The sequence below is a fragment of the Dromaius novaehollandiae genome, chromosome 1 (genome assembly GCF_036370855.1).
Source record: "Dromaius novaehollandiae isolate bDroNov1 chromosome 1, bDroNov1.hap1, whole genome shotgun sequence".
Lineage (NCBI taxonomy): Eukaryota > Metazoa > Chordata > Aves > Casuariiformes > Dromaiidae > Dromaius > Dromaius novaehollandiae.
The window spans coordinates 51,271,920-51,299,567 of NC_088098.1; the positions used below are offsets into that span (position 1 = coordinate 51,271,920).

At 37.2% G+C, this 27,648-nt stretch overlaps 1 protein-coding gene across 5 annotated transcripts in view; it reads left to right on the forward strand.

The window, feature by feature from the left end:
* Window positions 1–21,154, forward strand: part of IFT56 (intraflagellar transport 56) — a 50,676-nt gene extending 29,522 nt beyond the window's left edge. Inside the window, exons 13-20 of one of the 5 annotated variants that reach the window (XM_026101101.2) lie at window positions 3,397–3,485; window positions 8,718–8,768; window positions 9,312–9,395; window positions 11,453–11,522; window positions 14,389–14,495; window positions 18,119–18,252; window positions 18,896–18,963; window positions 19,824–21,154. In XM_026101101.2, coding sequence (XP_025956886.1) covers window positions 3,397–3,485; window positions 8,718–8,768; window positions 9,312–9,395; window positions 11,453–11,522; window positions 14,389–14,495; window positions 18,119–18,252; window positions 18,896–18,956 — 596 coding nt within the window. In that variant the 3' untranslated portion in view covers window positions 18,957–18,963; window positions 19,824–21,154. Of the gene's footprint in view, window positions 1–3,396; window positions 3,486–8,717; window positions 8,769–9,311; window positions 9,396–11,452; window positions 11,523–14,388; window positions 14,519–18,118; window positions 18,253–18,895; window positions 18,964–19,823 lie in introns of those variants that run through there. The other 4 variants (XM_026101092.2, XM_026101085.2, XM_064511479.1 and 1 more) reach the window with 4 other exon arrangements.
* The last annotated feature ends 6,494 nt before the right edge of the window (window positions 21,155–27,648 follow it).

Sequence of the window (27,648 nt, forward strand, 5' to 3'; positions counted from 1 at the left end):
CCTGGAAAGGTGATGACTGATTTTGGTTATGTTAGTGATACAGAATGTGGTAAATGACATGGAGAAGACGAATAGAGAAGAATTATTCACTGTATGACACAGGAACTAAGGAGCACTGAAGTAGAACATCAGGCAAGATGCTTAAAACAAACAGCAAGAAGTGCTTTTTCACATAACACACAACTTCTTCGATGCGGAATGTTGCAGAAACCAAAAGGTATAAAGAAGTTCATAGGAGAAGAGCTTAACACACAATTTTCAGTGCTGTTTAGAAAGTCTCTCAGTGCAGATTGCTGGAAGCAGTGAGGAGCTTCAAAAGAATGGCATTATATACCATATTATGTATTCTTATGTATGAAATCAAAATATACTCCTTTTCAGATATACTTATTAAGCAGGCTTCTGAACCAGATAGACTTTGGGGCCAATGCAATACGACTATTTTTATGTTCTTACGTAACTTAACATATTAACCATTATGCTGAATAGTTGTGATCATTTTTGATCTGCTGCCTTTTATTTGCTGGATTTAGAATGGAGAACCGAATTCTTGCTGTTTGTGTACTTGGGCTTTTGCTAAGTAGCCATCCATACTCTTCAAGCATGGCAGTCGTGCTTCAGCATTTGCACTGTGCTAGTTCTTGCAAGGAGCTAACACCATAAGATTGTCTGATCAAGGTCTTTTATCAAGTTAGCTAGCTGCTTCACAGATCTGTAATGGAAAACTAGATTGTGTTCATTAAAGTGAAGAAATCCTATGCTGTTTCTAATCTGGCAATTGGGCCCACAAACCTCCTGATCTTAGTGTGGATTATCAAAAGTGAATAGATTAAAATGAAAGTGAAAGATTTTTCACAAACCTGGTTCCTGTCTTTCTGACTTCCTTTTGCTAACTGCAGAAATCCTATGACTAGATTAAGGAAAAAGCAGCAAGAACAGTTAGTTTGTGAAGAAAACTGTGTTCTGTATTTGGTAAGGTCATTTGGGGTCATCAATTAAATCTTTGCTATTTTTAATTAGATCTCTCGCTGAGACCATCAGGGAACATAGAGTGAACAGAGCTCACATGAAAGTACTTCCCAACATGAGTTGAAATGCTTAAATGTTTTGGAAGTGACTATGCAGTTTAAGAGGGGAGAAGCATCGAAAAATGAAAAAAAGGAAGCACTTACAGTGTAGCAGTCAACGCTCACCCTCTCGCAGCAATAAATACCACCCAGAACAACAGCTCCATGTTACTGGTGGTTTTTTTTTAAGCTTAGTAAGAATTCTCACTCCTAAATGACTTATGAAATGGTATTACAAAGGAGGATATAACTAGATTTTTACAGTTAATTCTCATGCTGTAAGTGATCTTTTCCCAGTGTCTCAATTTGGTAGAAAATGAAACAGAGATCAGATTTCTGAGATAATTAAAGGAGGAAATGGGGCAAAAGGAACATTAGTGAATGTAACATTAGTGAAAATAAATTAGCATTAACACTTCCATGAAATGCAGTGTTTCTGATGCAGAGCATAAGTCTTAAAAACTACTCTATACACTGCCAACATAATGGAGAACACCACCGCTCTCATTTTCAGTAGTCCTCTTTTTTAAGACGAGTCAGGCCTGTCTAGTGTTGCAAGGAGGAATGGCACATCTCCTCTGGACTTTGTGCAGTCTTCTCTTAAAGGTATTTTTAGGTTACCCAAAGTAATTTTAAAAAGGAGAACTTTTTCCTCTTCCTGTTTGAGTCACATGGGATGGATGAGAACTATAAAACTCTAGCTTTCTTGTCATTAGCATTATTAGTGGCTGAGTTGTATGAGATTTACAGATGTTACAGATGTATAGTTTGGTTTTTTTAATGAAATCATTCATTAAAAGTACATAGAGGATGATATACTGGGATAACACAGTTTCCTGCCAAAATGTGGATATGATAGTAGATACTGAAAGTTGGAAATTCTTCAATCATTTATGGGAAAAGAGTTTTCTAATGTTTCATTATTGTGATTTATTTCTAGTGAAAATTTATTTTCAGATTTTAAGTCTTCTTTAAATATTTCTGTGCTTTTCTTTTTCTTAGATTTTGTTTAACATAAATTACTGTGAGCTTATGAACTTTAAAAATTGCATGTGAGAGGAAAGGGACATTTTTGAGATACCAGCATTCTCAAGAGTAGAGGAACACTGAAAAAAATTGTTTCTATTACTGTCCTGCCAAGGCATATAAATGTAATGATAATGATAATGACAGATAAATAAACAGACCAGGTTCTGCTCCCAAGTGAATACCATATAAATAATGAAATAATTCTCTAAGACAGAGAACTGACTAATATGGTTCAGCCGTGGATAAGGATGGAGTGTCTCTATAAGGAAATGACAGAACGTCAAGCCCAGTATCTCCTGGTGCTGCAGGATAAAAAATGAGAGTTTTCTGCCTTTCTTTGAAATGTGTTTTGAGATCTTATATGATGCTTTCCAGCAATAATTACTACCTGACCTTGGAAAGAAGAATTTACAGCTTTCTAGGGAAATGCTGTGTTTTGTGCAATGATGCAGAGTCAAAGACAGGGGCCTTCAAACTTACAAAATTTCTGTATACAGAAAAAAAAATTTCATTTTCCTTTGTGAGTGAATTGATGGTAGCTAACCTGCAAGATTAGATTACTTCAGGACCGATAAGGCCTTAGGACCTTACTGCCTCCTGCCACCCCACCATTCTGCACTGAGCAACATGCCCTCTAATGGTCATTTGGCAGAGTACCCACTTGGGAATACATCTCTCCCCTTGCTACTTGGGTTCCTCTGTCTTTGCCTAATCTCTGCTGGCTGGGTCTAACAAAAATTATTCCTAGTAAATTTATTTTAAAAATCTCTAAAAAAGTTTTGAAATAGCTTTTCAGTAACACAGCTAGCAATTTCAGGATAGATGACAGCATAGTGTAAAAGTTTACTGACACTCATTTGAACTGATCTGCCAAACTTATTTATGGCTTTACCGTTTGTGAGCAGTGTGGCAATCCCAAATGCATGAAAACAAAATGAGTTTAGAATAACAAACTCAGGATTTGTAACAAGTATCATTTCCAAAGAATAGAATGATTATTGTTAAAATTATGCTACATAGATGATGTTCTGTGGAAAATGTCCTGTTACTCAAACAATTTGTCACTGTAGAATGTACTGTTGAATGCAATCTTGCAATGGTTATTGTACGCAGTAGAGAGAGTTGACAAGATGATTTAATAATTTTTCTAACCTCTAGTATAATCCTTTGCCTGAAAAGGCAAGTTATACTATTTTTAGGACACAGTTGCTTTCCAGGTTGCCAGCTATCTGTGGGATTAATTTCCATTGCCACATAATTTTTAAATTCTAAAAATTTGCATTTCTCTTTTGAATTTTAGATACCATTCCAGGGAGACAGTGCATGGCCTCCTGCTTCTTTCTGCTTAGACAGTTTGGTGATGTCCTGACTTACCTCAATTCAGTCAAGGTTAGTATTATTATTTAGTATAGGTAGTACTGTAATGCATGGAATCACTGCCTGTGGAATTAAGACTGTACTGTGTGAGGCAGTATGTAAACAGAAAAAGATACTGAAACACAAACAACTCTAAAATGGGGCATAGCTTGTAAACACAGCAAATGGATTGAAATGCATAGAAACAATAAGATAGCATTGTTCACAATGGTGGATTATGGTATCGTCATGCTTGCAACTTAACCATTATCAGGCTTTTTGGTGGCATCACAGAAAAAGAGGAAGATAATTAAAGGAAGATAATGAGATAGTTTGTGGAGGCTTATGTGTTTGGGCAGCATGGAAATAAAACAAGTGTTCATTTAAAAACTTATCAAATGAACGATGGAGATTTTTGTCAGTGGTTGATATCTGGGGGCAGGAGTTTGATGAACAAGACTCCATAAGGAAGATAGGACATGAAGGACCCTGAAAGTAATAAAGCTTATATTTTTTAGAGAAAGCATCCACTGAAGGGCTAAGGTAGGGCGATATTATCAAAGCAGTGAGCTAGGAATATTACTTTTGCAGAAGTAATATGAGTGGTTCCCTGCAGGCAATGTTGCATTTTTTCAAATAAGAGAAAGAGCCTGCAGTTACTGTAGTGCAACATTATCAGATCACCTGTACTCGATGGATAGTAATGGTTATAACTTAAAGATGTTCAGTTATAAATTAGATGTGAGGACCCAGAGAGAGGCTGGATTCTGACTACATGATTAAATGATTGCGGTCCTATTCCAGTAATTTGAAACTAAAGTAGTGAGAACTCTGCGTTTGGTGGGGAGGGGAATGAGAGTCTTCTCAAAGAATGATTAGAGAGGTATGCCAGATGAGGACAATTATGATACTCTAAGGAGCGTGAGACCTGAAGAAAAAGATGATTTCCACCATGGTTGCAATGGTGGCAAAAGCAGCTGATGAGTCAAGGAGGACGAAGCTGGAAAATTTTTTTAAACTTTGGCTAGGAAGAGGCCACTGAGAAAATCACAAGTGGCAGTGGAATGAAGAGATAAAAAAACAGTTTGGAGAGTGTATATAATTGGAGAAGCTGAGTGCTAGAAACTAACAATATGAGATTCATTTTGTATAACTTGAGCCATCTAAAAGTCAGGCTTCTAGTTATAAGTAATCACCTGGTCATCTTCTATAGCCGTCAGAGACATATGGTAATTTCCAAAGGAGAATTCATTGTTTCTATTTCTGACACTTATCTTAGAATGGAGTGAGTCACATGATAGAAATGCCCATCTCCTTCCATTTACTTTAAAAGGTTCTTAAACAACTAGTTCCAACCCGAAAAGGTTAAAGTTAAATGAGTTTAATCACTGCCTCCAAGGTGTATAAGAAAGCTTAGAAGTGAGACAGAGAAGGGTAGCATCTGGAGAGGCAAGTGGAGTCAGGATTAGTATTGGAAAGTAAGGCATGGCTAGTGTTTGTAAAGGAAACAGCCAGAAGCAAACAAGATGCTAAACAGAAATTAAGCAGCTGAGAGTGGGCAGAAGGGAGATCAGAGGATAGGGCAGAGGCATGAGGTAAGAGCAGTGTTAAAGGGAAGGGATTAAATGAGGCAATTCTGCATCTGCGAGGGGATAAAAGAAAGTATTGTAGGAAGGGCTGGAAAGAAAATTTGAAGGGAAAAGGAAGAGCACAGATTTTGTCCATGCTAGTTTATAAGATGTTAGCAAGGTCCCATGCAGAAGAAAATATAGGTGAGGAATAGATCTAATGTTTAGAAACACTGTCAAGAGGGAGGCAGAAATAGTGACAGGTACAGGTATGCATATCTTCAATCCTGCCATATTTATCAGCTAGAGAAAGGAGTGTTCTTACCTCATCGGATTTGAGAGAAAAGATTTTATGGTGTGTGCGTACGGGAGGGGAAGGGTTATTTAACTGGTTGGGGGTTTTTTAAACTTAGTTTTTTGGTTGAAAGAGGAGAAAAAAGGGAGGAGTGTTACTGTTGCATATTACAACATGCATATGTGAATCTCTGCTTGTAAAATGGGCTTCTCCACGTGGTGAACTGTAATAGTTTGCCAAAATAAATCAGCAGAAAAAAAGCCAATGTGCAACAGAAAGCTGCTTATATTCCACATACAGCACAGCAATGTTGTATGTGTCTATTTGTTCCATACTCAGAGATAGATTTCTATTAGGTGAGTTGTCAAAGAGGCAGAGATATGCTGTTAGGCATCTTTTCCATTTATCACCTGTTAGAAAGCTGTGAGCACACAGGTGCGCAGAATCCACTTTCTCTGTATCTTTGGTCTGTCACGCAGATTAATTTATTTCAGTGTTACAGTTTTTCCAGGATAATGTAACAGTGTGAAATAGTTATAGAAGAAAGTAGTAGTTAAGGAGGAAATATATGTATGTATATATAAAACAATCATTGTTAGATTTAGGAGTGTCAGAGTAGTGATACGTTGCAGAAACCTCGTTTCAGAATTTGATGGTTTATTGCTTATCAAGTTATGGTGTCAACTGCAGGTTCTAAGTGATGTGTTTAGATCAATCAGTTGATAACATTTAGTGATATTTTGGTCCCTGCATATAGCAGGTCAGTCTTATGGCCAGTCAAGATCTGTGGGACTTGTTTTTCACCAGAAACATCTGATATGTTAATGACCATGGTCCTTTCCTTCTGCAGTACGTAAAACTCAAATTCTGCACATATAAATGGATTTGGTGGCATTCAGTAATCATACACCTGTTTTGATATGACCCATTTTAGTCAAGGGTGATCTTTGTATTGTCATTCCTTCAGTTTTCACGTTTGTAGCATCAATGCATTCATAAGGATGTAACAAAATATTAAGCTATGTAAAGAATATTTATATAGAAAAGATTGATGCATATAATCACATAACTATATACTCCTATTTGAAACACCAGCCACTCCCTCTTCAAATGCAGAAAGAAAGGTGATTCAGAGAATTATTGGAGATTTAAACATTGTCTTAAGAGAGAGAGATACTATTTGCAGTAAAGAGAAGTTAGAAAAGCAAATGATACAAAATGAGGATTAGAATATACAAGTTAGATTGGAAACCTCCATTTGTATTAGGAGAGGTTGAAAACAAGATACGGCTTGCTGGAATTGCAGCAAATTCATGACATTTTTTTCTAAGAAGATACATTTTCTTGGTTTATGGAACTCATTGCCATAGTATATCCTTGAGGTCACAAGTTTGGAAAGCTTCATGGATTGCATCTAGCAAGTTGCAAAATGATCCAAGCTTAAATAAAATATGTGCTAGTACTTTGAGACTTAATGCAGTTGATTGATAAATAGCAAGGACTAGGGACAAAAGTTTGCTGCCTATTACAGCTTTCTTTGCATGGTCCTTTTGAAATAGCTGATACTGACCATTTTCTAGCTGAGACTGATCAGGCTTAGTTAGGTCACTCCCCTCCTGTTCTGATTTCAGGGATGCAGATTGTTTCTCCTGTACCATTTCTCTGTCAAGATTTACGTGGCTTTCCAGTGTGCTTTGTGTGTTTCATTTCACAGGAATTGACTTCAGTAAGATATCTGTAGCTTTTTAGGTAGGGCTGTACACTTTGTGAAGATTGTTTGCATGATATTCTTTCAGGAAAAAACACCTTCATCCATGATTGATTAAAACTGCTCCAGGCACTAGAATGTCTCAGAGGACACCTTACTGTAAATGTATTGCCAGCTGGCCTAAGGGTGACATTATAACACTGAGGATCCTATGGGAAGACAGGCTAATTCAGGGTCAGCTTAGTTCTGGTCACAAGGAACGCTTCGTTGTTCCACTGGGTATCTGACCATCTCATTGAAACAGACATCACTCAGAGCACGGTTAGTTCTATGGAAAGATTGAAGACCGGTAAAAGACCCCAAAAGAGTGGAGTGCAGTGCAGATACTGTGTCCATTCTGAAGATAAATAAATAATCTAGCTGACACAAACGCATTGCACTATTGGCAGTCCAAGTTTGTTTCCTACAGTTTTGTTTTTGCAGCATTTCTGATCTCTAGCACTAATACAGCCTGGATGGAATGACACAGATTTTGAGTTTGGTTGCTGATAGAGTTTTTTCCATGTTAATTCAAAAATACAGTGGGGGCTATTTGAACAGAAGGAAGTATTCATGCAGTAAAACCAGCATCTTGCTCACCACCTTTGCTTAACTGGGACTTGTGCTGATTCACCCAAAACCAGCACTGAGGAGGAATACAGCAAAGTGTTGCCATTCTCATACTTTGAAACCAGTTAGTTCACCCTAAAGGTACAGAAATGTTCCACAAACTGAGCTTCAGATTCACCTGACTGGTTCATCCATATGCTTTCCTGTAGCAAGCTGTATTTGCCAGCTCTTTCCAGACCCTAACATAGACTATTTGAGTGAAACCTAGACATCTGGCAAATGGTGGCAACCCCCGCCTACCCTCATGTGTGTCTGGCTTGATGTATGTAGGAGGACTCAGTCAATACCCTTTCTGACTGCTAGGGACGGGGAAGGGAGGAGATTCTCAAGTGTCTCTCCGTAACAGAAGAGTATAGAGCACCCTGGGAAAGAGTCTTGTCCCTTGCTTCCTGTATCCCTTATAAAGTCCCAAATGCAATTTTACCTCTTCCTCGCTCCTAGTGAGGGAACAAAACAAAAGTTAGCTAAAAACTGAACTGCCTAACACAACCTCCATTTCTCCCACAGGTGTTATATAAGGAAAAGCAGTTCCGTGTCCTATACCTTGCTGTTACGTACCCAGGAAAGCTTTTCTTGCAGTGGCTTTGGGCAGTGGATAAACCACCTTGCTCTTTTACTGTGTTTTTCATGAACACTGCAAATCTGCTTGGCAGGAATCCTCATTGCTTCTTCCCATTAATGCTTGTAGCTAAGGTATCATGTTACCTACACCAGGCCTACCTGTGCAGCATTGTGGTGATAGCACTGAATGTGGAGCATGTGCTCAGCTGACTTTTGGTAATCTGAGTTACACTTAATCTGGACATTTGACCAATATTAAATCTCAGCTGTTTGGGTCGAACCCAAAGATCTGGCTCATCTATAGCTAGAATCATATTTCCTGCATTGGCCCACACAGCTTGTCAGAAAAGCTACAGCTAGATCAACAAGATCTACCAGCTAGATCAACGTAACATACCACTGATCAGATTATGTCCAGCCTAATATTATGGTAGAAAAAAACTTAAGTGTTGCACTTCACATAGGGAGAAGGTGCCTGTAAGCAACGCTTGCGCTTAAGGAAGCCGTATTACAAGGTATGTTCCCTGGCTACAGTCCAGTGCTGCAGCTCCACCTCCATCACATGACCCAGTGTGTCAGACCAGCATCTGTCACAAAACCAGATCCACAGGATCTCCTGTTGAACCTTGAGAAGTCCTGGAAAAACAAACTGTTCATCTCCTTAAGCCATTAGGGAGTCAGCCGCCTATTCACCGCCCTAGACTTGTAAGTTTTGGGGAAGGTAAAGAAACCATGGCATCACAGCATGTCTCCACATGCCCAGATTGAAAATTAAACCCATAAAAGCTGCCACTGCAACTTTGAGCTCAGAGCATTCTCCAGGTCTCTCATGGTTAATACTGTGGAATGTTTCAGCTATGTTTGTAGTCACAAATGTAGGATGGAAAGCCAGTCCATAATTTTCTACCCACTGTTTATAAATGCCGTATGTTCATAATGTGGGTTTTTCTTTTTCCTTCCCGTTGTCTTGATATAGTCTGACTCAGATTTGGGGGGGGTTATTTTTAATGTTACTATACCGTGGAAGTTTTTTTTTGTCTGTGTGGCTTATTTTCCAGAGTTACTTCTACAATGATGACACTTTTAACTTTAACTACGCCCAAGCCAAAGCTGCCATGGGCAATTCTAGTGAGGCTGAAGAGGTATGTATTTACTTTCTTTAAAAAAACAACAGTGGAAATGTTTTCCATGTACTCCCTTCTTTCTTTCCTTTCCTCCCCCCAAATATTAATGTTGGCTGAAAATAAACAGGTAGTGTGGAACTTCATTTTCGCCTTCTTAGAGGAACTGAAACTCTCAGTGAACACTGTTCAGAAAAGATTGTCTTGCTATTCTGGTAATGTGAGGTACATGGGAAGTCATGCTGCTTGTGGTGCATCACGAGTGCTTGCAGCTATCTCTAATTGATCAAAGAATGCCCTCTTAATCAGATTTCCTACGCTTTGTCTGGGATCCCAGGCAGTCTTATTGTTCAGACTGACTAGAACATGTTAAGCAAAAGACACTGAATAGTTAAGAGCTGCTAGGTGTCCCCTAGAAGTTTTTTTTTAAAAAAAAAAAACCAAAACATTTTCTTCCTCTGGGAGATGTGGGAGGAAAAGAGGAAGTGCTCACTATCTTATTCAGCAGCATCCAGATGCAGCTGGAGGAGATTAACTTCTATACACAGCACTTTTTGTGTCTGTGCACTAGAAGCTTAATTACAACTAAAATATGCAGAAGCAAATAGCTATTATGAAGATGGAAGCAACATTTTCCAGAAGACTATCAGAAGACAGACCAAGAAATCCATGTAGTTTTGTTTTAAGCAGATCATATAATTTTTGAATCTTTTTCTGTTTTTCCTCTTTTTCTAATTTTTTAACCCATCAGGTTTCTTGAACAACAAAGTCTTCCCCCTGCTTATTTCTTTTCTTCCAACACCTCACTTAATTTCTGTGATCTGAAATTCCATCTCTCCTTAAGAAAAATGTCCAAGAGCGTCAGGCAAAATGGATATGTATTGCAATTCTCTTAGCTTAATTTAGTTAGCTTAATGAAAATGCAGGTAAGTATCTTTTGAAATTATGCTGGCAAGACCATGCTGATACTGAGTTCATAAAAAATGAAAATGATAACTCTGTAAGTAAGCTTTAGCTGCAGCCAGGCAGCAAAAGAAACATAAGGGTATAAGCTGTTGTTAATCCACATTTTTCCTGCTTATATTCTTATCAGTGATTCTGTACAAACTTGTGTTAGGTAGCTGTGCTTTTAAATCATAGGATTATGTAAATAAATTGATTAGTCTGTCCTGGTGTCTCATCTTTGACTGTGATGGCACTTTCAGATAAAGAAAGATTACCCCTCCCCAGCATCTCATGAACTTGTAAGATATCTCTACATATAGCACTGTATATAATTTCTTAAAAAGATTACCTCCCTGGGCATAATGAAATAAACCCTATGAGAAAGTGCTGCTCATAGTAATAATGCTTTTTTTGTCAAAATTAGAGGGTTAGAAATGTCTAACCAATAAAACAGTCAGTAATTAGTGGAACTCACTCTTCCAGTATGTACATCTGCTTCTATAAAGGCATTTTGATTTTGCCAATAGCATCCTAGTAAAGGAACAAATATACCTGCAGAAAGCCACAAGTAGCCTTTTTTCTGCAAGTAAAACCAGAACAGATTTTTAAATGTAGGACAATACTAATGTTTTGCCTCAGAACCTTGCTGAAACCACATCAGTTAGGGAGAGTTTATTGCTGACCCAAAATGATCTCTGACATGTATGGGGAAGAAAGGATCATATATGTATAGTGAAACTTCTGGCATTTCAGGAAGATGCTAATTTAATTGCTTGCATTGCTTTCTAAACAAACACATTGCAAATAGCTTTTCTCACAGACCCTGTCTTCCTTTGTGCTGTTTGTGTTGCATGGCTGCCCACTCGCACTTGTTCAGAGCAGGCCGCACCCTCGGCACAGCTTGGCGTTTTGAAACTGCAGAAGTCCCTTGATAGGCATTGAAGTGGTTGAATCCTCCACCTGCCTGACACAGAGATATCCCCCTGCACTGCAGTTCCATACCTTAACTCTTCTCATGAAGCAGCTGTTCATGTGGCTTAAGCCTTAACTGCATGTTGAAATGAGGCAGGTCTGCCTTCTGCTTGTTTAAAAGTACATGCATATATAATCTTTTATTTTACTTCTTCCTGCAGGTGTTCCTTTTGATCCAGAGCGAGAAGATAAAGAATGATTTTGTTTACCTTAGCTGGCTAGCTCGCTGCTGTGAGTCACTTTACTCTCAACATTGCAGAATACAGATCCTCCTCTATTGCATCAGTCTTGTCAGTCCACTTTCCTAATTGAATTTAATGTTGTAGGTGGATTTGGGACTATGAAAGTGAAAAGCTGATTGCACTAGGTATAGTGTGGGTGGTTATTGCACCATTCATACATACAGCTTTTGTAAGCAACTGCTGCTTCAGTGCAGTGCTATTATGGTTCTGTCAATGCAGCTTTGTCCTAACCTGTGAACTTTTTTGTTCTGAATTGTCTACTTAATTGTTTGGATGAAGATTTTCTGTCTTAAAAGATTGGTTACAACTCTAAAGTGGGTAAACATAAAATAGAATCAGCCATACTGGATCAGGCCCAAGGGTCTGTCTTGCTCAATGTCCTCTTAGATAAGAGTGGCCAACATTAGATGTATAGGGAAGAGTGACAAAAACAGGCAAAGAAGTGCGGTATTTTCCTTCTTACCACCCTGTACTTCCCCCTATTCAAACATCTGTGGCTCAGGGATTTCCTTTATGATCACCAGCATGTTTTTTCTTACATAAATTTATCCATTATTCCCTTGAACTGAGAAAACTCTTGATATCCTTAATATCCTGTAGCAAAATTTTTCGGTATTTCCAAACTTGTTCTTAAAACATTACAGAGTACGCACCTCAATATAGACATGGCTACCGTGCAGTGTGTGGCATAGTACAGAGGTGGGCTTTTCTAATGACTCAAGTCTGAGACTTCCTAGCCTAATTTGTTTTATTTACAGTGCCCGAATACAAAAATGTTCTCATATCGTATCCAAATTTGAGTAGTAGCACATGAAATCTAACTAGATTTATTTCAGAGTATTGTGCCATATTGCAGATGTGGTCAACATCTCTAACATGATCTTCCCAGACAGGCACATCACACCTATGGGTGGCTATCTTTGACTCTATTTTAGGACATGCCAGTTTCTTCCTTTTTTCATCAATCTACAGTACCTGGTTATTTGTGAACTTTTTATATACGATTTTTTCGGATGGGAGAACTCCCATTGCAAAGGGAAATCATGGTAGTTCAGTAGGAGTGCACATCCCTTTGAATCTCAGCTAAAGCAGTTCTTTGACTTAGAGCTGGGGATGTAGAACTTTTTGAGGGTGCTACCTTTTATACAAGAGGTAAAACTAGCACCATGTTATCAATAAAAAAATTTGTAGCACTTTTGGATTCTTGGATGTGCCTTTCTCTGTTCTAAATTCCTGGTAAAGTTGCAGTAGAGCTGCTGTATTCTTCTATATGTGTCTTAAAATTTTGATATTTGCTCACAAACAGCTGCTAGAATTCTTTACAGACGCAACCATTCAATGATGAGTGTAGTGGTCTTTTTGTGCCAAGTATGTAAATTACTATTACGTCTTTCTGGGTGAAAGCTACTATGGAAATTACAAAGCATTACAATACATTCATGTCAGAGTATGATTAGGATTCAATCCTAAAATATTTGCAATTAGGCAAAAAGTAGTGGATATGCATCTTTTTTGGATGCTAGACAGTATTTTTTTTGTTTAATGTTGTACGATTTATATTGAATTCTTCCTGCAGAGAAGGTAAGAAGTCACTGAATTAGCACAGTACTATATTTCTCTATATGGATAGCTTGGTAATTAGTGGGTATCATAAATGCTTTTTTTTCTTTTCTCCTCTTTTTCCCCCCACCCTGTTAAGGAGGTAGGGTTCATTAGCTCAACAAATCATGTGTGGAATTAGGACCTGGCTGTTTGCCACTGTGTATATTATCTGGACCTAATGAAACAAAAAGTCTGGTTTGATGTCTTCCTGTGTCCTACTTCAGAAGTGTCTATAAATCCTCTGATTTCGTGTTGCATGTTCATTGTTGTTGATTGCCACCCATTCTGCATGCAACATATCTATTGGCCCAGTGGACATAGATATAAAAAGCTAAACAATCCCTCTTTTGAAAGAGCACAAGAGTGGTCTATGCATTAACAGCCGGTGTTCTCTGTGAGTAGCTGGTAAGACTTGAAAGAAATACTTCATCTCCTTTTCTTTTTTCCCCAAGACTTGAATGTACTGGGAATTAACAATATAAACCTCAGGTTAAACAGAATGGGTTCTCATCTTCAGAAAATCAATTTTTAGAATTCTCTGTATTGAAACATCCTAGTAAAATTTCCACGAGCTGAGATGGAAGATTCAGATTGTTTCATTTCTAATTGTGTTATAACGGTGATATTTGAAGTTAAAGGCCAATGAAAATTTCCAGTCACATAAGCAAATTTAAAATGACCACAAAAACTCAGGAATTTTGTAGTATTTTTTCTAGTAGATGCATAATGATGAGTTTTGTTATGCTTGTAGGGGTTTTTTTGAACTCCTTTGTTTGCTAAGAACCATGGGAATTGAATGTTTAGAATGATGTGGGCACCAAGTATTAAAGACCTCAGTTCAGTGCCAATTAAAATTTTCTGTATGTAAGAACACACAATCCTAAGTCTCACCATCTAAATGGATTGCCACAGCTCCTTGTTCTGGATAAAATGCCTTTTCTAACACTTTCCGTTCTTCTTTAATCACATCTGAAATCATAGGACTTGTGGTTATCATTTTATCTGTGAAATGTAGATTTTGAGATGTAAACTTCATAATTCTTCTTCATGATGTTGGTGTTCTCTAATGCATTGCTGTTATTACCAATAAGGCAAAACGTCAGGATAAATTTCCCTTCCCAACCTAATATTCATAGGGTAAGGCATGGTGTTACATTGAACAAAGAAGTTTAGGAATATTTATTCCACCTGCCATTGAGTATTGTGCATGATGTATTTTTCTCCACAATCTCAACTTTCTGTTGTTATTGCAGATATTAAGAATAAGAAACCACAGCTGGCTTGGAAGCTTTATTTGAAGATGGAGACCTCAGGGGAATCCTTTAGTCTTTTGCAGCTCATTGCAAATGATTGCTACAAAGTGAGCCTTCTCTTGGGAGCTTGGTATATGGCATGTTAATTCAGTTGTCTTACTAACCGCCATTCTTTTTGATAATTTCTATCTTTGTCACCACTAGTGAATTTTCACTTACAACAGTGATATGACTATTATTAACGTACGTAAGTTGGTGAGGACTAGTCAGCTTTTTAACCAACAGGTCTTCTGGGTAGACAACCCACTGATTAAAATGTTGGTAATTACTGCATGCTTGAGCTATTAATACAGTAACAGTTTCTTTTGCTACTAGTGGGATCCATGCTAGCACATAACAGTTTTTTTCTTGAACCTTTTCTAGAGTAGATTTTTAAAGAGATGAGGTTGACTGACCTGACTGATATGCTTTTAAAAATCAAGCTAGACCAGACAGTGGCCACTTAAGCAGAGAGTAAACAGATGGTTTTAGAACAAGTTAAAATATATGCTGCTTTACATGTACTAAGTTTCTAGAGTATGTTTACTAGTTCAAATAGTGAGTGCTAATATACTGCTGGCATACTTCCAAATTCTCATTTCTACAAAGCTACATTAGTAGTGAAGAGGTCTTGGGGAGCTGATCAGAATTTTGCCTAACCTCCTATTCTTTAGATGGTGCCTATACACAGAGAGACTTAGCTCAGATTTGTTCATAATGGACAAATGAAAACTTTCTGTGAGATTTACCTACAGTGAGGAACTTCATATTAGTAGCACCTCTTTTTTTTTCAGTCCAGAACAATAAAATGTTGCATAGCAAACTAGAAGTTTGAGCAAACATTTGCAAACAAGAGGCTGTTTGCAATTGCTTTATCAAGGTCTTTGCTGTTCTGCAAAACATGTGAAAGAAAACATGAGAGTTTCATCCACAGGGTGAATGTAGAGACACATAAAGACCAACTGTTTTGAGAGGACTGTATATGGCATTATAGGAGAAAACAAATTGGTTGTCCTGTGCAAAGAGTACTGCTGTGCAGCATGTGTCAGTAGACAACAATGAGATGCTAGATCCAAGTGTCCTCTCTGCCATCTACAAGGATGATTGCACTGTGTTGGGACCTAGAGAAAAGGAATAGCAGTTCTGTGATGGGAGAAGGGGATGTTCTTTGGAAAAGCATTATGGTGAGGCACAGGACGTCAAATTTTCAGAACGTATTGGCATGAGCCACTTATATTAGAAGTGGGGCTGAAGTTATTTGGGGAGCAGCCATTTTAGGTTTAATTGAAATTAAATGTAGACAGTAAAGACAGATTATAATTTGATGACCACAAAAGTATCATAGTGTACTGCTTTAAGAAGGCAGATATGAGAACAGCAGAACAAAGATAATAGACTTAAAGCTCATGGAATTGGTTCAGTAAAAACTCCTAACATAAATGAATACACAACAGTGAGCAGCTACTAGCATAGATTTTTTAGAGATACAGGGACCAAACTTCCCAACTTGGAGGAAAGATAGTAAGAGTCCTCTTGAAAATCTTCCAATGATTCTCAGTTCAGCCAAGCTCTCCAAAGAGCAGAAATACCTGCATACCATCCATAACATTCTTTCTTGCTGTTTTCTTTCATCTGAAAGTACCATGCTTCTCAAAATCCTAAAGAATACTTAACTGTAAGTGAGACAATCTGCCTTGTGATCTCAAAAGCACTCTTCCAAAACTGAGGGAATTCTGTCTTAAGCATCTCTAAGTATTCCATTCACCATCTCACCCTAAAATGGTCTTTTTGGTCAAGCTAGTGTCTAGGCCTTAGATGTTTCTGGTGACTGCCAACTGTGAAAGTGAGTTGATCTCTATGTCATTTTGAGTTTTACTTCAATAAATGGATTACTTTGCCTAGATTCCTCTCAAAACCATATAGTACACTAGAGGAGAAGCAGTTCCACCTTTTGATTTATCCAGCACTCTTAAAAATTGCACTTACAGGACTAAATGTTTCAGACTGTGTACATTATCTACACATGGCCATAGATGACTGCTCCAAAGACCAAGGAATTTCATTGCGAAGACTATCAAAAATAATTACTGTAACATTACAACTTATCTTCCTACACTACCCGCTGTTTGTACCTTTCCCACTAAATGGTAAGGCTCACATTGTTTGAGTCTGTGTAACATTCTCCAGTTGCTTCTGAAATACCATATTATATTGGAGGTCTGCAGAGAGTGCCACAGCCGTAACTGAAGAAGGCAGTCACACTCGGCTTCATTCAACAGAATGCCAAATGAACACGGATGGAGCAAGGCCAGCAGCTGCCTTGGACCAGGTGTAGCTGGATGCCTCATAGCAGTTTATTCTGGCCTTCAGGAGTTGTTTGGTGAGAAAGCTGTCATACTGGGATGCAGGACTTCTGGCTAATCTCTTGCTACTACTCCATGGAAAAGCCCATCTTAACCATATAGGGAACAGCATTTGATTTGGGGCGAAGCATTCTTCCTGCTTTTATGTGAGATAGAAGGAAGACATTCGACTGGAATCTGCTTAATGGAACAGTTCACTCTCATTCATCAAATGTTATGAAACTCATTTAGTTGCCAGTTTGGGGAGATCAGTATTCATTTTTTTTCTTTTTAGCTGAGAAGTCTGAAACTGTTTATGCTCACTCTTTATTTCCATCTGATAAGTGCTTGCCAGTCTCTGCGGTAAAATCACCATAATTTGAAGAAAAGAGAATTATTACTCATTCTGCAGTACCTGTACTTCTCTGATTTAAGTATCCCAATACAACTCCCACAGCTCGCCCTGTTTTCTCAGCAGATGCAGGCTTCTAGCCACCAATGAATGGGAGGTTATGTGCAGTCTGCCTTCTGTGTTCTCTCATGCGATGATGCATAGCCACAAACAACATTGCTACTCAGGCTTGCCCAAGTGATGAAAATTGACAGTCGTAAATAAGGTCCACATGAGTTCTACTAACTTCAAAAGCTACATTTATTGTAGTTACTCCTTTCCCACTTAATGTATCAACCAACTTGCTTTTTGTTCCCATTTACAAGTAGAGAAACTGATGGAGAAAAGATAGGGTACACAGTGAATTTTCCTATGCTCAGGAAAATTCTGGATTAAAGTGCCACTGAATCTTATTTTGTATTGTACTGTAACAATGAAGAGTAAAACTTAGCTCTAAATTAAACCCAAAAGACATCCAAATCTGCCTGTGTGACCATCTCTAGATGAGGAAAATCAGTTCTGTTTTAAAACATTTGACATAGTTTGAATCTGATATTAAGAGGACTTTGTACCTACTGTAAATAGGGCCACTCATACTTTAAAGGTTAATGCTGGTTGTAAAAAGCAAAGGCACGAAAGAAGTTCTGTTAGCTAGTGTTAGCTATATATGATCAAAACAAGAACAGAGCTGGTCATAGCCAACTCACAAAGTTCACAGTGCAGTTTGTCTATAATGTGTTCAAAGACCTACAATAATAATGTTATAATATCGCCTGTTTTCCTTCAAGGAACTGAAATGTGCCTGTTTGTGTCACTCACTGCCAGGAGAAAACCAGGAAAATGCATGTTGCTTCTGTGCCTTACTGCTGATTTCAGAAAACCAAGATCAAAATATTTAATCCCCTTCTGAAAGATGGTCATATACTCAGGAATATGTAATGTTTCTCTTTTTATACAGATGGGTCAGTTTTACTACTCAGCGAAAGCATTTGATGTTCTGGAGAGACTGGACAGTAATCCTGAATACTGGGAAGGCAAGAGAGGTGCTTGTGTGGGTGTCTTTCAAATGATCTTAGCTGGCAGAGAAGCAAAGTAAGTATTGTTTGTTGTATGTGAATTTATTTGCTCTTTTGCTGTTTCCAGTTAGCTGTAAGCTAGAATCATAATCATAGCTTCAGGAATGCATGTCCTCTTCCAATTCTTTTTTGACCTTTCGGAAAATACAAACTCTGACCAGTGGTTCCATATGTAATTTTTTTGAAGTTTGTCTTCCAAACCATCAGTTACAGCATATATTGTGGAGAGTATCTTATCAGTGAATGCTATGAACTGTAGGAAACCAAAATATAGTGCTGGTCATTATCCTAGTAAGAGCTAAGTTATAAATATAGTATGTTCATATCCTAAGAGAAAGGAACTCATTTCATGTCGATGGCCTGAGAATGGAGGAACTATCCTATGGCATTTTAAAGTTCATAGAACAAAAACAGGGAAACATTTACTCAACAATCCAGGAAGGACACTGTTTCTCTAAACAATGAATAGATGAGACTGGGCTTTCACTAAAATTCACTTTCTGAAGATTCTGTCCCTGTCAGACAAAGATACTTGTTTGATTAAAGCTCAAAGGAAGTTATCTGTAAGTGTTGCTGATTGTTTTACTTTTGGCCCATTTCACCTAATGGAAGAACGAAAGAGAGTAGTGAGGCTGTATTTAAGAACTGTTCCCTCACAGATATTCAGCTGTGATGCCAGATGGCCATTCTGCCCTGGCCAAAGTTGCTGTTTGTACATGACTGGAAGGTGTGTACCTTAGCTTCTACATGTTTCTTGTATCCCCTTCTCTGCTGGCATAATGTCTTTAACTGCTGCATCCTTCAGGAGTCCTTTTGGCAAGTAGTGCACTAGATGCAATAAAATATGTATAGCTTACCTGTTCTTCATTATGCATGCAAGTTCTTGCTGTAAAGTAGCTGGCACACTGCAGGTTTATACTGGCTTATCCTGTTGGTAATACTCATTTCCATGCTATTTGTATTTATTTGTAAGGCATATGGTGCTTTGGCAGCATTAAGTTGGATGTTGCTATACTGAAGACTAGCAAATAGCATAAAAACAAACAGAAAAACCCCTAATAATTTGCTTTGTTCTGGGGAGCTATTTTGTGAGAATAAGGATTTTTATAAATATATATATTTGTCTGTGTGTGTGTAAATGTATACATATATGCACATATATATGTATATATACACACACTGTTACATATTTATATACATGATTAAATATGATAAATTATACACATTTAAATATATACATATATACACATATATGTATATATATACACAGTTTTATATATAATATTATATAAATTATATACTTCGTGTGTGTGTGTGTGTATACATATGTATATGGGCTAAATTCCAAACCAATTAATTATACTTTGCTGATTTTGCATACAAGACTTTTTTTGATGTATTTATATTGTCCTCGGATCTAAACTGTTGTGCATTTTTACCTATTTCTGCTCTGCAGATGGAAGTATCTCTCTATCCAGGAACAACATTTTGCAAAGTATTTGGGGGTAAGGGGGTTGTTTAGAGAAACTTCAAATGGTATCAGTTGATTCTCACCCTTCTTTACATTTTTGCCTTTCACCTTTGTAGAGAGACTTTACGAGAAGTGCTGCATCTTCTGAGGAGCACTGGTAATCCTCAAGTAGAATACATTATCCGCATAATGAAAAAGTGGGCCAAGGAGAACAGAGTCCCTGTCTAAGTCAGTGTCATCAAAAGAACTGGGTCAGTTACTATTTTGTGTGTGGCTGTTATGATGTGGATCATGGTTCCTCCTGTGCATTCTGGGTATTTCCTTCTTTGGAGGTACATCTTTAGGACATCAGGCATGTTGACCCAGTCTACAGCTGAGCAAAGAGCATACTGCAGTGAGATTGCATAACATTCAGCAAGTAATCTTTTTCATTAAAGCTTTATTTTAGAAGGAAAGGTATTGAATTCCTTTCTCCCTTCAGCAGAATCCTACTGTTTCACCAATCTCTATTCCTCATTCAAGGTTTCTCAATTTTTTCATAATTCCAGTCATCCACAAATCAAAGCGTTCCTCAGATGTTCCCCAGACTTTCTGCACCAGTTACTGGATTCTGTTGTGTTTTTCAGTAAATCTTCTGGCCTCCAGAAAAGGATCATTTGTTAAAAGACTGAGACAAATCTACTTCAGCCGGTGATGGAGTGTGGCAAGTAGAGAGGAGGAGAATTGTGACAATGGAAGGCCAGTACTAGGATATCAAATAATACAAGTAGGTTTTTATATATTCCCTGCCTGAGGTAAAGTGGAAATCTTAGTCTGCACACCATCCTTTTCTGGAGAAATCTCAATAACTAGTAACTTCATCTCTCTCTCAATTTTGTCTAGAAGCATCTGTTCTCTCTTACAATTAATTCTGAAGGTGAGAGTTAATCAGCCCCAAATGTCAAGCTCCAAAGTGGCTTATTTGCTTTCTAGGTTGGTAACAAAACATGATGGTACCTTTTCTTTCAGAGCATGGAGGACTGTCTGGATTGTTCAGTCTTGCTTGAAGTTTGACCCTAAAGCATTTATCCATGTTAATATAATTCATGTGAATAATCCCTTTAGTGTACCAATCTGATGGATAAAAGAATTGTATGTTTAGAATCATTTTCTTCAACAGTTTCCACCGTAGTTAGCAATACATTCATTATATTGTTGGTGACAAGTACTCTCCTGTTTCCTAAGGAGAACAGTTTAGGGAACACACAATCCTAAAAGAAGGCAAGAGTTGTAACATAGAAATGTATTATATGGTTTGCAATGAGCAATATTTGTATATTATTTGTAAGATGAAAATTTGCCTTTCTTATGAAGTATTTTTATATCTTTGAGGGAGGGAACTTTTCAGAATACTGTATTCTGGCTGTGCTTTGATTAAAGCTCTTATGTGGATGTACAATAGAACGTCTTGGTCTGTGTTGTCCCATGTTGAAGGAATTGAAATGGTATGTTCACTTTGCTGTGGAAGAAGACAGATTTGCGACCAGTCATTAAATGCTTGTTCAGTAGTCATTCAAGACAAGCCAATGGCCTTGGTCCTGATCTTTATGATGTTTTTTTACTGTTTGATGCTGAAAATAAGGAGGTATACAAAATATATACATCTTTCTGCCAAAAAGCATGGCAGTGTCTTTAAGCAAAAACTGTGGGTATTATTATTCAAATATCTGGAAGTGCACTGGTAGTTTGTGGCTATTTGCATTTACATGAAATTTAGAAAAGTGATTCATCATGGAGCAACAATAATAGAGCCTTTCAGCAGAGGCAGGGCCAACCTTACAGAGACTCAAAAGAGAAAGTGTGAAAGAAGCAGTAAGTATTTTCACTGAAAGCAGTTATAAAACATACTTCACTTGTAAAAAGCATTTTTGTTTTCTCTCCCAGTTTAATTAACTTGGAAACAGATTGGGAATGCTACTATGAGTCTTTGTACAAAGCTTAAAAAATAATCATGTTCGTGGCTTTGTAGCAGATGTTAAATGCATCTAATTACTCCCTTTATCGAAACTTAACCTGCAGGAGAGCTGAAGAGCATCCAAATTCATTGCAGACCATTTTATGTGTTGGGTGAATCTTCCGTATTAAGTGTAGTAGCATTGCAGCATATGGGTTTGGGAACTACTTTCAAACTCTTTGTCCAAGACCAGGGAAGAAGTTTTTGAAAATGTCACAATTACTCAGATTAGTCACAAAGTCGTATTTAATATGTTAAATAACGTGGGTTTTAGCACAGCACTTTTTTTTTCCTGATAATAAAGCTTTGGGCATTTAAGGTATAAAGAAGTGGGGACTACAAGGATTTTCTTTGTACAGTGATGAAATAAAAGATATATTACATATCATCCTGGCATTTAGAGTCTTGATAATGGAACAGATATGTAGGTCCTGCTAAAATACAGAACAAGAAAAGTGCTGAAATATTGGCTTTTATTTTACCTTGAAAATATATTTTAAGAATGTCTTCCATTGTTTAATCTGAAATCATATTCAAGAAACAGATGTGAACAGAAGCTCCCTTAGCTGATATGGAAAGAGAAGTTAATAGAGAATTTCTACAACTTTTCTCAAGTAGAGTTAACAAATCTTATCTCTGTGCAGTTCCATATCTTCCTGAAATGTGGGAATGTAAGGAGTTACGTTACTTTAAATAGGAAAGGTGGGAGTGAAGGGAGATACGGAGAGAAACAGAAGTGACCCATAGAGAACAAACAGGCAGTGAAGAATGACTGAAGGAGAACTTTTTTTATCTGAGTATTTATCTGATTCTGGAAAATAGAATATAGAGAGAGCACAGAAGGTACTATGTTAGCAATCATATCATTAATAGTGATAGGCAGAGAAAGTGAAAACCCCAAGCACTGTGTAACTTCTTTTAGCTGGGCTGTCACCCATTCCTGATAGGGAAGATGACCTTTAATTAAGCTCAGTAATACCTGAACAACACATACTCCAATAACATTGACCTGAATTATACTACTGGGGAGGACATTTATCCTTCCAATTGCTGCAAATGAGCTCCAGGATAACATTCACTTTGGCCAGCATCTGAAGTGATCCAATATAGCAGCAGCAGTCCTCTTGGATTAATTCTGGAATCTAGCATAAAATCCTAAGAACAGTAACAGTTGGAGCTAAGTAATGTACTAAACTGGAGATGGCAAGTACATCGTAAAGAAAAAGTCATGCCACCTTTGACTTTGGACTGTAGAAGTCATTTAGGAGTATATGGTGCTCTCAACTTGAAGATCTCTGATTGATCTTCATAAGAAAGTTGTCTGAAGTTGATTATAGAACTTGGCCATTAGGTAGTAAGACACAAAATAAGCAATTACATGTGTAGTTATTACATGTAGCTTCACTATATGTGAGATGTACATACTTTGAGGAACACATCTGTTTTTTGCCCCTTGTTTTACTCATTAACCAAATTTTCCCTGTATTATCTCCATCAGCAATTTCCATACCCTCCTTTCTGAGTTTAATTTCCAGGCTTCCCTCCCCCTATTTGATGTATTCAAATGCTCATCAGTGAAGTAGATAATTGCACAAAAGTGGCACGAGGAACCATTAAAGTACAAGTCTTTAAGGACGACTAGATAATCTGGTCTGACCCTACATATTGCAAGACAGTAGAATATTTGCCAGAAAGACTTAAGTCTTGATTTGAAGACGGATGACGAAAAAATCCATCATTTTCCTTTGTAATTTGTTCAAATAGCTAAATCATCTTTGCTCTTTTAAAAAATATATTTTAATTCTAAATTCAGTTTGCTGGGCCTCATTTCCTAATAATTGATTCTTCCAGTGTCCACCTCTGCTATGCTAAATAGCCATTAAAGCCTGGTATTCTTTGTTTTGGTTTGTTTGGAGTTATTTTCCTCTTTAGGGATATATAAACTGCGAGCATGTAATCTCTGTCTCTTTTTGGATATATTAAAGAGACCGTCTCTGTTATAAGGACTTTTCCAGACTGGAAAACTGGCACTTCCCCCAGTTTGTCAACAATTTTTTTTTAAACATGCCCCTGTAGCACTGGGCATAATTTATCACTGTATGTGACATTGGAATATGCTCCTCCATACTCTACTCACTATTCTCCTATGTCTGTATTCAAAGACTGCATTCACACTTCTTGCCATATTATCACAGGGGGAGCTCACATTAAATTGCTTCTCCACTATGACGTGACATCTAGAGTTTTTCCAGAAATGGTATTTTCCAGGATGCAGCCTTACTCTTCCAAAGAGACAGCCTACCTGTAGCTCTATGAAAAATGTTTCTTGTTTGAATGAGCTCACTTTTCCAGCTTACACAGATCAATCACTCTGTGTGACCAGTCTTACCTGCATTAATCACTAGTCTGTTTTTTTGCAAACTTTTATTAGCACCCATTTTACATCTGCATCATCAATGAATATGTTGGATCATCGGTCCTTCCAGGACCCTACTTAAGAAAACACCCAAAATGTTCTACTAATGATGACTTATGGCTACTTTTCACAATTTGTCATTCTGAACTCATTTAATGTGTATATAGCATGAGATACTGTATTATGCTACTTTTTAAAATGAGTTATATGATAATAAAAATGCATTTCTATAACTGCTCCGTAGCTAAAGTTGTAATCAATTAAAGCTCTGTGTCATTGACTGGAGTTATATATATATATATTCCTTTGTATTCCCATTCATTCCTTATTAGATGAACCCTATAGCATCCCAGAAATATTGATAGAGGTGGAATCCAGCTGTTTAAGACTGCTTGCAGAATTTGAAAGATAATACTGCTCTTCTTTGTATTTTGATCACATTTTGAAGCCATGAACCAAAAGCTTATTTTTGGTTTTGTAGGTTCTCAACTTTCATTTTCAGTTGGAACAAAACATTCAAACACATCAAATAAAGCAGGTATTTGACATCTCTAGCCATGGGACTCTCCCTAAATTCCTTACAGGACTTACTTAAATGATGAATTATACTAGCATCTATTTATACATGTTTTTAGAAAAAATTAGAGTTAGTAAGAGATGTGACTTTTGAGAAGATCCAGTGTATTCTTTAAATAAAGAGAACTTTAGCTTTAATACATACTTACATATTGTATTGTGCTTAATTGTTCCATGTTATATTATTTTTGTAATTCTCTATGACAGGTTATTTGAAATAATCTGTAAAATAAGTAATGCCCTTTAAAATATTTTTTCAGGTAGACTTGTAAGAACCTGGGACTTAAGTTATTTTGATAAGGAAATACACTATGGGATAGTTTGTAACAGTTCTCAGATACAGCTAAATCTAAATGAAAAATGGGATAGTACCCATGATATTTTCTCTGAACTGCACTTTCATGAATCTAGGGATGATATTCTTTAGCTGGAGTCCTCAAACCACACTTAAAGCTGGCCTTTAACTAGGGAAGAATGATGAGCCTCAGACTCTGCCATCTGTTCCTTGATTACCGTAAGCAGCTTTCAAGTGGTCAGCTCTGTGAAAAGCCATGCACAATAATGCAAAGTATTATGTTATATAATATGCAATAATGTATTTTAATAATACATATAATAGTATGTAGATGTTTTATGTCATGCAGAAAATAACCATGCTTCAATTCTAAACGTTATACTGCCCTTCATAATACAATGGCTATAATTTTCCTCACTGATTGTCCTCCTAAAGATGATGAGATCATTATGCATGTCTACTCTAAAGCTACTGGTAAGCATTTTCTTGCCTGTCATCAGTGGGTGTGCTTACAGGGTGAGGCCAGTATATGTGATGAAACACAATGTCTTACCTTGCAGAGGTGGTGAATTAATTCATGTTCTATGAAGTACATGTATCTTTAAAAGTTAATCCACCCGTGATTGCTATGTCTGAGAAAACATGAGAAAAATTACATTACAAAAACTGGCAAACGAGACCTTAAGCTACCTGTTAACATTCCTGTCACTGCTGGTTGTCATAATATTTGTATTGTAAAAGTTCAATCTTACTTTTGTCTGACTTGTTCTTGGTATCACAAGTGCTGAATTTAGCCATTTAGTACAAACTGAGAAGAAACGGGCTGTTTTTCCCCCACCATTTAAAGGCAGAAGAGCTCTTTTCAGGTCAGCAAAATAATTTCAATGGCAAGATATACAAGGCTTTCCACTCAATTTAGCTAGTTACTCTAAAACAGGTCCTATTGGAGTGTCAGCTTTTCATTTCTGCATATTCTCCTTCTATAGCAAGTGTTTTCCTTTCTCATCTATCCATTAACATATCATGGTCCTTACAGGACTATCACAAAGTACTGCGAAAGTGTCACTGTTTTCCACTTACTTCTTCTTCCCTTTGCCCCCTCTCTGGAGCATTACTTGGCTTGCCCTACTTCACAGAAGTGAAAGTTTGTTCAGATTTGTAAAGTATGCTGAGATTTGCCTATGGAAGATTACAGATCAATATGACATGACATTAAGAAATAAATAACTTAAATCTCTTAAAACTGTGAGGAAGGATTCAGATGAGTGCTCAAAATAAGCTAACTATGACTCTGTAATCACTTATCAATGTAAGGGGGAATTCTTTTAAGGCCAGAAAAATAACATTTGAAACACAACTGTCATACATAAAATGTAGTTTGTTTTCACAAGCATTGCTGGCACGTAGCAGCCACTCTGCCCTTAAAATTGTCACTATTATTGCTGCTGTTCTACACTTAATATTCTCAAAAATCTTTAAACTTTGTATGTCTTCTCAAAATACAACTTGGTAATGGGGGGGATAGGAAAACAGTTTAATAAAATTCCATTTGTATATTTAAATTATGTATGGAAAATCATTTTTCTCAAGTAATTTTTCAGATGCTATTTTTAATGCCGTGTAGCTCAAAAGCAGCTTTGTGTTGGATCTGCAAGCTCGGTATGTAGTTAATTCTCAGTGATGAATATGTGCTTTGCTTTTCGAAGGCAATTTGGTTTGGAAATAAAATCATGGAAGTATGAAAATGCTGAACTGCACATGCAAAGTACACTTCTGACTATTCTGATCGTAAGCTTGTATGAATGCTAAAAATGTGGTAACTTGTTTATGCAGTCATCCTCAGCTGTCTGCAATAATGCATACTCATTTAGATGCAGAACATTGTACAAGTCAATGCTGTTTCCAAAGTGCTGAGAGATAGGCGTTGAAAGAAATGGTTAGGAAATTGGAGCATTCCAGTTTTTGTGAAATCAGTCTGGAAGCCAAGGAGGATAAATAAATAAATAAATTATTCCAAAGTCACAGTCAAATAATAGTCTGTATGTCTTTCCACTTCCTAGACTGTTGGTTTGCAATCTTTGTATATTAAATGAAATTCTCCTTTTTGGGAGGGTGAGCATTACTTGACAGTTGTTTCCTGAACAGTAACTCTACTTGGCTTTCTCTCTATTAGAATATTTTATAAGTGAAGTAATTTTTTAATAATTATTAAAAATATTTCACTAACAACAGAGAACAGCACACTGGTGTGTCACCAAGCTATTCTGGCCTACGGTCTAACCGATTCCATTTTCATGAGCTCTGAGATAGTATATGTCTTGTCCTAGGTCAGCACTTACAAGAGAAATCCTCAGTAAGAGAACATCTATGGCACATTAGCTTTTGTATAGGTCAGAATTACTTCCAGACCCTTTTAGTTCATTAAATAGCATTACTGCTGCTTTTAGTTTGCCATTCAAGTTGAGAATTCCATACAAAGCCAATCTTTCTTATTCATGTTACCGATGGGTGGGGCAGCTCCTTGAGACTCTCACACATTTGTGATTTTTTTAAAAATACTATTGGAAGAAAAAAACAGCAGACAAGAATACAGAGATAAGACAACAACCTGACTCCAAACTTTCAGACAGACTGGTAATCTTAGGCTGCCTCCAGGGGTGC